Raw genomic sequence first — 9,372 nt, 5'->3', positions numbered from 1 at the left:
CCCCTCATAAGTCAAATGTTGCACCCTTTGTATAAGTTTTGTAGGCCTGTACAACAAAAATAATGGTAACAATTTGTGACACCTAGCCTGGATATTTGCGAGCTCAGGCCTAAATGGATGTTTCCCTAATTGTTGTACATTGTCATAAATTTTTTTTCAGGGAGAAGAATCAACACATCTTGGAACAAACACTGGCCCAATGGTAGCATGCATTAATTGCAGTGACAGTTTTGCAATGTCAGCCATTAGTGACCATCACCTTCATTGCAATGGTGGGGGGAGTGGTACTGCTAGAAAAGAGAAAAGGTATGTTTTCTTTATTCATGTTTGGAAAATCTTGAAAACAGGCCAAGTTAATTTTTTAAAAAAAATTTCTATAACTTATGTTCTTGAATTTTTGAGCATGAATAAAGTGTATGTGTATTTATGTATGTAGGCCTGTTTTAGTTTGTTCACAAGTTGGAGTTTAGTATTGACATTAAGTAACTGAAACAACCCTTCCGTAACCTGGTTTAGTTTGTCTTGTCTAAATCAATGCTGTGACACATGTTTCTCTAAGGGTGTGAATTTCTGGCTTCCTACACAGGTACTTTTACAATGTACCGGTAGTTCCAATATCCAGTGACTCCCTGATTCTTCTTTAATGAGGAAACATTTGTCCTTGTTTTGTTAAAGTAGGACTGAAGGGATTGAGCAGTACTGTACACCCTCATTTACAGGGTCAACAGAAGGCAACAGTGACCGAGGTATGTCATGTGATTCTTGATCTTTCCCAAACACTTTACACAGTCCTCACTGAATAACATGTGCAATCACTCTGAGGGTTTGGTATTTTTCCTAGAAAGACAGTATTAGAAGTTTACAAAAAATTGTGTACAGGAACTTACAGAATCTAACTTTATTTAAACAAAACAAATTCATGTTTTCAGTTAATACTGTACCTTACTTTCAATTTCTCAGGAGATCCTTTAGATTACCTGAGGCAGTTGTTTCCAGATACTGCCAGGAACCACATTGAACAAGCTTTGGAGTCCTGTGGAGGAGACCCCAATCAGGGGGCAGAATTTTTGCTCCAGGGAAACGAAACAGGTCACTTTCCCCTTTAAATATATTTAAGAGCAAAATTTTCCTTTTCAAGTGCAATGCATGTCATGTCTTCATTTGCCCTCCTCTACCACAAAACAGCATAGCTTTCTCAACTGTATGTTTCTGTTCCGGTTGAGACTGTGAGCCTAAATGCATGTTGTCACAAGCACGTCTACTATTGCTTTGAAATAGGAGCTATGGTGGATGACCAAGTCGAACACTTGATCGTTTGGGGAGATGACTTAACACCACCAGACGACATTACAGGTAAATGGTAAAATAATGGAAAAGAAAAAAAAATCTTACAACTTCCTACGTCTTCTTTAGTTTTCTTGTGTGTTAAGTTTGCAAAATCAAAAGCAAATATTAAGCCCCCCCCCCAGCTAATTAGATGCAACCATTGCTGTAAGGAGGATAATTTGAATTCTAGAGTACATTGTAAGGTACAAAAAAGTCTTTTTCCAAGATCTATTAAATAGTTTTAATAAGCAAGTAGTCTGTATTTTAATAATAGTTTTTTTTTTTTACTTACTTGAGGTTACTGTATTTTCCACAGATATGGATGATTTATCTGACATAATAGCAAGGCTAGCCAAGCAGCTTACTGGGCCAGCCATCAGAGTAACTGTGGATGAAAATACAGTTATTCTTGATGCTTTGCCCATCTACAAAAGTACTAAGTTTGATCCTCTTAGTCCAGTAATAGTTCAGTTCCGGAATCAACCGGCTGTTGATGTGGGTGGTCCGAAGAGAGAATTTTATACTCGTTGATGTTGCAAAGGCAGACGGTGGTCTCAACCTTGTCCTCTTTGAAGGGCCAGATGGACGGCTCATGCCCAAGTATTCTGCCACCATAGTATACTCTGGTATACTGACTAGTGGGAAAAATGATTGCCCACTCAATTGTTCAGTGTGGCATCGGGTTCCCTTTCCTCTCCCCAGCAGCTTACTGGTACATAGTGACTGGCGACATAGCCAAAGCTGTTGGCTATTGTAATCTAAGTGATGTCGGAGACATCGAAGTGGCACAGCTGATTAAAAAGGTACTTGAGAATTTCTGTTATCAATTTTGATAAAACGATTGCAAGCTTGTGCAGAAGGAAAGAAAACTGCAAACCTCCTGTAGAATTGCAGTGGAAGACTGGCCAGGCAGCTTAGTGTGTCATTCACCAGAATTGCGGTTAATTTTTAGCAAATGATGCAAAGCAAATTCCCAGTTGAACAGGGTTTAGTCTCACAAAATCCGTGTATAAACGTCTTTAAAAGAAAGGTCTCGGAAGCTCCTCCCGCTATTCCTTAGACTAGAGATACAGTTCATATAAGAAGAGAAGCATTGTAAAATAAGTATTTTAAAAACACCAAAGTTAACATTTATTTCTTACATGCTCCATCACTGAATTACTTAGCTGATGGATTCTGACGAGGCAGGCATGCAAGAATTGGGTAACGATGCATCATTCATTTCTCTTCTTTGTGATGCTGGCTATTCTGAACGCCCAACAGTGAGTACTATTTTGTAGCTAACGCCGTGCATAATAATAATGCAGGTATTTTAAGCATTGCAAAGTCTCTGCTTACGAGCCAGACTGCCCATCAGGCTGGCGCTTATCTCGGGTTTCCAAAGCATGAAGCGACTAGGATTTTTTCTACTCCCCCCTGGATGAGTTGCTAGTCCATCGCAGGGTTACCCCCAACATTCTGCAGGGACCCATTTAAACATCTGGGTGGAGAGAGGCACTGTGACAGTGAAGTGTCTTGCCCAGGAACACAACACAATATAGAAGACAACACAATACAGAAGTTGAGAGGATGGAATGCAGTCGAAAAAACATCCCCAAGTACAAAGATGACGATTATAAAGAGCTGACAAAAAGGGCACAAGGCATTAAGCGTAAAAAGCCCAAAAAAGGCAAACCCAGAAGGATGAAGAATGAAGTTGATAGTGATGATGAATACAAGAGTCTGGCTAACAAGGTGAGGATGAAGAATTTGGAAGTAGAGGAAAGAGCTCTCGACAAAGCTCAACCGAGGAGGGGGAAAACAATCAGAGATTACGATGAAGACTACACACAGCTGTTGACAGGAATGTGTAACAAGAATTACGAGGAAAGCAGAAAGAATGAAAGTGCTGATGGGAATAGAGAAGATAACAGCAGAGGAGAGTCTAAAGAAGATAGGGATGGTAGCGAAGATAGTATTGAAGAAAATGAAGATTTAGTTCAACAAGATGTTGTTGTAATTTCCGATAGTGATGACTGCAATGCAGATCCTGATTATCTTTACGATGGAAACGCTGGTTCAGACGTGTCCAGTCAATCAGACATGTCAAGAGAGTCATCTTCCCTGCTTAAAGAAGGAAAGGGGGTGATAATGGAACTAGTTGAGGTAGTTGGAGAAGGCAATATCGATGAAGGATCCTTCTTTGGCCACGAACCAGATTGGTGTGATGCTGTAAAAGATTTCAAGGACGGTCGCCTATCTGAGGGCCACGTTTTCAAAACTCCCCAAGAGTCAAGTGAAACACTAATGCGCCTTTATGAAGCCAGTGGTGATATTGAATACATTTTCCGAGATGTTCTTGATGGAGATCAAAGTGATGACGATGATGATTCAAACACAGAATGGGTCCCAAGCTGGCAACAACGATGAAGTCACTGGGGAATTACTGGGTGACTTTTATAAGTGGTTGATTGACGTAGATGGAGGTTATCGTAGCGATAAAATGGCCCAGCAATACAAGTCACAAGTGGAAAGTGTGATAAAAAGGTTGAAAATGAAAGAAACGGGAACCAATGATGTTCAAGAGAATAAAACGTCAGTATACCTGCTCCTGCAGCCCGGAAAAGATGGAGTAAATCTCTTGAAGACTTGGCTCTCGTATGCTGTGGAGAAGTATCAGCCTGGCACTGTTCGATCTTATTTGATGAGTTTACGCCTCTTTTATAAATTTCTGATGCAAGAACGTAAAGCCGACATGGCAGATGTAAGTGTAGACACCCTAAATGCGCGTCAAGATCTCATGACCTCGTGGTCAGCCACACAAGAGAAGAAGGTGTTAAAGAGAAAGCTCCAAAAGTACGACGAAGACTTCAAGAAACTTCTATAAAGTGTGCCACGGTGGGCAGCGCATAAAGACTGTGAAAGAGCTGGGTGCCACATCAGTAGAAACAAATCGAGGCGCGGAAGTTAGAAGAGTTGTAAAAAACCAGACACACCGCGAGGTTCGCGATCAGCTGATAACTCGACTTCTCATTGACAACAGCGGAAGAAGTGGGGTAGCAGCAAATTTGATCGTAAGTGAATTCAAGGAAGCAGTGTTTTACCCGGGAACAGAAGAAGACCTTGCTCGATGGAGAATGCTGGTTAAGGAACACAGAACAGCTGAGAATTATGGTCCTGCATTGTTTGGGTCTACGATGATTTATATAAGCTGATGGACATGTATGTGAGAACTGTGCGAGGCCAGTTTATTGAATCTGATCCAGAAGTTAAGCAGCGGTTTGTTTCCAGTAACGGAGTGCCCCTGACCTGCTTCACAGGTATCAACATCGCTGTGGAGAACTTTTCAGAGGGAAGGCATTGTGACGGAAGGAAGAATATCTGCGACAATACATAGGAAGTCACTTGCCACAGCCATGCATGTTTATATGCCCGACGAAAAAGACCATCTCGCTGCCCTGGCACAGCACAAAACGCAGACACAAGCCAACTACTATCGCGTCCAAGACAAAGTTGGAGATACCGATTTGGGTCACAGAGCAGTCAGTAAATTTGTTTCCGTGAACTATGCAAATATTCACCAGGCACAGAATGAAGCAGAGAATGACAAGCCAGCCGCGGATAAACAATGGGCAGCAGAGGAAACGGTGCAACTGAGGCAGCTTTTCAAACAAGACCTCAAGACAGGAGCTATTAAAGAGCCCAAAGTAAAGAAAATATTATCAACTTCACACTTCAAGGAGGAACGCTCCCTGAAAGCAGTTGTGTTAAAGCTCTGTAGGATGAGAGAAGAAGACATGAAAACTAAATTGCCTCCTTGCGAAGAAGAGACATGCTATGGCAAAGTTATGAGGTTCCTCCATTCAGCTCCACACCAACCTCCGGATCTGTTTCTGTTGAATCATCCGGGTTCTGGAGGGAGTTCACAGAGGAGCAGACAGATCATCTCCTTTCCTTGACAAGGGATCTAATCGACAACGGTGCCATAAAGAAGGAAGTTGTCTGGCAGAGGGTGAAAAGCGATGAAAGATCACTGCAACTTGGGTTGATATCAGGAACAGAAGACGAGGATGAGAAAACGAAGATTAAACAGCACTTAACTGACAAAGTGTGTAAAATGGCAAAAACACTGAGGAAGTCGAAAGGAAAGGCAAAGTGACTCCAATTGGATTATCATTAGATTGACTAACTCTGGTTACTTTAATGGATTTTTATGCCAACGCTCATTCAACTCCTGTCTTTACCATTTTAAGTTGTTATTCAGTCTTAGGAAGGTATATTCCTACCAACATTAAAGTTTCGTTTATGGTGTTAATAAAGATTGTGTTTAGTTCAGTTTTGTCAGCTTGTAGCTTCTATCTTTTCGACCAGAAAGAACAAGTATGGTTTAAAGTGAAGGGTGACTCTAATTTGAACGTTGAATGTACTCCAAAAATGAAAATGCACAGCAGCCGAAATATTTAAGAAAAAAGGAGACCATCACACTTCATCATTGCAGCTTATCAAAGTAGCTGAAAAAAAGAAAAACTGTAGAACAAAATCAAGGCTTCAGCGCGCGGAGTTCAAATGACCCATAATCTCAAGAAGACCAGCACTAGTGCTTATGGTCTTGTCGTGCACTATTGCCCAGGCGGCGTAATAACACAAAATAAGGCACCCCGTGCTTGCACTTAATGCTTGTGTAGTTGTGCTGTTCGTACTTTTGTATGACACACATCTTGCGATATTTTGTCTCTAGCCCTTTCCTTGTGTCTTACACGTGTCAACCAGCCTAAAACCAGTGCGCAAATACTGGTGCTTTGATAATCTTCGGATCTTTCAACAACTTCAAACATTTCTTGCTTTACTGTGGTATGTAACCCCGTATTCCAATGATAACGATTTAATTTAATTTAATTTAATTTAACATAATTTAACATAATTTATATAGCGCTAACTCCACTAATTGACCAAAGCGCTTTACAATTCATAATATTAAAAAAATTAAAAAGATCCCACTAGTAATAAAATATGAATAAATTAAAAACCTATTTGCAGTCTTATTTATAAAAATATTACAATAAATCCTATTCTAAATTATCAAAAAATTAAACATTATATGCTTTTTTAGAAAAATCGGTCTTTCGTTCCAGAGTTTAGGTGCAGCAAAGGAAAAGGCCCTGTCTCCGTACGATGGGTTCTAATTCAATATTTCAATACGGATTTGTGATATTCCTCGTATGATAATCAACAAAACTATCACTCCAGCAATTCTACTCCCTCATTGGGGATTGGTTCAGAAGCATTGTTGTGGAAAACACTTTGTTACTTATTCTAAATAATTTTATGCACGTGGAAAGCGAATTTTCTGCTCCAAAAGCAAACTCGATATTTGCGAGGTTACAGCTTACATCGTTAGAAACGGGCGATAAAAAGGAAGTTTTGCAATTAAAATAGCAGTTTTGCGGAAAAAATAAAGGTTTAGTCTAATTCGAAAAGCGAGCAACAGAAGTTATTTAATAGTTTTATTCCTGGCCCTTTTTATTTCGACTATCAACCGGAACGCACAAGAATGTATATATAATATATATAATATTTTTTAATTATTATTATTAACCAAATGGCTGATGATCACTTAATCACTTAATGTGTGGCATTGTGTTGAGTTTTCCGTAACTTTCTCTCAATTTCTCCTCAACTTGGAATCCATTTGCGATCCTACTGGGGGTGATATGTTGTTGGCTCAAGGGATCTACTTAACTGATTCTTTACATTAATTACCCCTGTCCGCCTGTGAATCACATGTTGATCCAGCGTTATCAAATAGAAAAACTGGCCCTTAGGGAGTCCCACGTAAATGCCACACATAAAGTGATGAATCAGCCATGTTGCCAGCATGGTTGTCCCCGTAGTGTAGTGGTCATCACACCCAACTAGTGATCAGGGGGACGTTGGTTCAAAACCTGCTCAGGGCAATTACAGTTTTTCCCAGAAGTTGTCCAGTGTTGAGTTTCCCGTAACTCACTCTCTCTCTCTCTCTCTCTAGATTCTTCGGTGCCTATTTGCTCCGTGTTCTCCGTGTCCCTTGTATTTCATAAATATAATCAAATAAGTGATTCTTTCACGTCTACAACATCTATCATTTCAATATCATCCCTGTCCACAAACTCCTCATCAAATTAAGATCGCCCAAACGTCAGTAACGTAGCAAATACTCATTCTTTGGTACACCAGCCCAAAATATCGTAAAAATTAAAAACAATAACTGAATTCAAAGGTCCCTAAAGTAAAGAAAAGTGCTTCCCAAGACCTCTGCATACCGTTCCATTTTAATTTTGACAAAAGTTAAATTTACTTATCAAATGCTGTTGTAAAGTATGACTCTAACAACCCTTGTAAGCTGAATATTTTTGGAAACGTTGTGAAAAACTCTTTTAGAAAACTAGAAGACCTTCCGTTTTTTAGGAAAGGTCCACACATGCTAATTTACACTGATATGAATCAGTTCGGAATGTTTCATTTACATTTATGTGTATTTATGACAAAAAACGGTTTCGTAGCAAACAGCTATAGCTTAATTTAAGCGTGTTCCTGTTGATAATTTTCTGAAGTAGGTGTCATTTAGGGAAGTGTTGATCAATGAGAGAGAGGAAGCACTTTCCTACATGTATGACAAATATTAAAACCATTATATCCAACCACAACAAAGCTCAAATCAACAAATCTAATCCTACCAATGATACCAATGATAGCAACTGTAACTGCCGCAACTCAAGCATGGCGGATGGCCACGTTTTCAAGAGCTCCTGCTCTTGCAAATGTTTACGTAAGAAAGGAAGCGAGGAGAACATTTAGTTAATGAATTATGGTAAAGGACAACGTGCAGCTGACCGTAAAACATCTTAGAGAGCTATGGGAAAAAGAGTTTTTGCCCGCTATTAAGTCTGAAATTGAAGCGGTTAAAGTGCAACTTCAATCACAGATTGCAACTCTAAATGAACGTCTTCAAAATATTGAGCAAAATCAGTCGTCACTGTCTTCTAAGTATGATAACTTGCTGGTAGCTACTCAAGGTGCAAACCAAAAAATACAAGAATTGGAGAAGTCACGGAATGATTTGATAAATACCGTATCAAATCTTGAGGACTCGATGTATGGTAATGAGGTAGCCATTGATGATGTGCAGCAATATTTGCGGCGTGATTGTCTCGAGATTGTTGGGATTCCACGTGCTCCCCACGATAATCCCAAACAGTTGGTACAAGAAGTTGGATCTCTTATAGATGTTGACATTGGTGTAAATGATATTTCGACGGCACACAGACTGCCTGACACGAAGAAGGTTAAAAACAGAATTATCGTCAAGTTTGTACGACGTGACAAGCGACAAGAAATGTACAGGAATCGTAGGAAATTGATAAGGAAGAACACCTCGGCTCTCCCGTCGGTTCGTGAGGAAATAGGAAAGAGCATTCCATCTGGAAGTAAGATACACATAAATGAATCGCTTACCGCCTACAGGAAACGCCTATTTGGTAAATTACACAAGTTTAAGCAAGACAATAATTTCAAGTTTCTATGGACAGCTAATGGAACGATATATCTTCATGAGAGCGAGTCCTCTGATGTCTTTCGTTTCACCACGTTTGAGGAGTTTGATGATTTTTGTAAGCCACCTGGTTAATGGCTGCCAAATCAAGTACTTGTGAGTCCAACTACTGTAGGTACCTACCATTTTTCAATCTTTCAGATGCTGAATTTAATGCAGTGATTGGTAACTGGTCGTATGACTTTGACCCTGATTTAGATCTTTTTAATATTCTCCCAAATCCCGATAAGTTTGTTGATAAAGATCCTGATAACATGCTTAATTGTCCACATTCCAACTATTACTCCTTAAATCAGCTGAATCAACTATTTGATAGTACTACGGCAAAGTGTCTCTCCATGTTTCATTGCAATATCAGAAGTCTCCCAAAAAATTTGTCTCTATTGAGCGCGTTTTTGCATTCTGTTAACCGTAAACCTGATATCTTAGCTGTTACTGAAACGAGACTATCAACCCGTACAGTGACAAATGTTGATATC

The 9,372-nt window shown here is 39.7% G+C and overlaps 1 protein-coding gene and 1 pseudogene across 1 annotated transcript; both read left to right on the top strand.

Moving 5' to 3' along the window:
• LOC138031511 (uncharacterized) overlaps positions 1–2,606 on the top strand; it is a 3,627-nt pseudogene extending 1,021 nt beyond the window's left edge.
• A 5,543-nt stretch (positions 2,607–8,149) lies between these two features.
• LOC138031510 (uncharacterized) lies at positions 8,150–8,968 on the top strand. The gene has a single exon (XM_068879196.1). It carries the CDS (start codon positions 8,150–8,152, stop codon positions 8,966–8,968), a length of 819 nt encoding a protein of 272 aa, XP_068735297.1.
• The last annotated feature ends 404 nt before the right edge of the window (positions 8,969–9,372 follow it).

Source organism: Montipora capricornis, chromosome 14 (assembly GCF_036669925.1).
Source record: "Montipora capricornis isolate CH-2021 chromosome 14, ASM3666992v2, whole genome shotgun sequence".
In the NCBI taxonomy this organism is placed as follows: Eukaryota; Metazoa; Cnidaria; class Anthozoa; order Scleractinia; family Acroporidae; genus Montipora; species Montipora capricornis.
The sequence above is the reverse complement of the archived record's forward strand: the minus strand, read 5'-3'. Positions and strand labels throughout refer to the sequence as shown.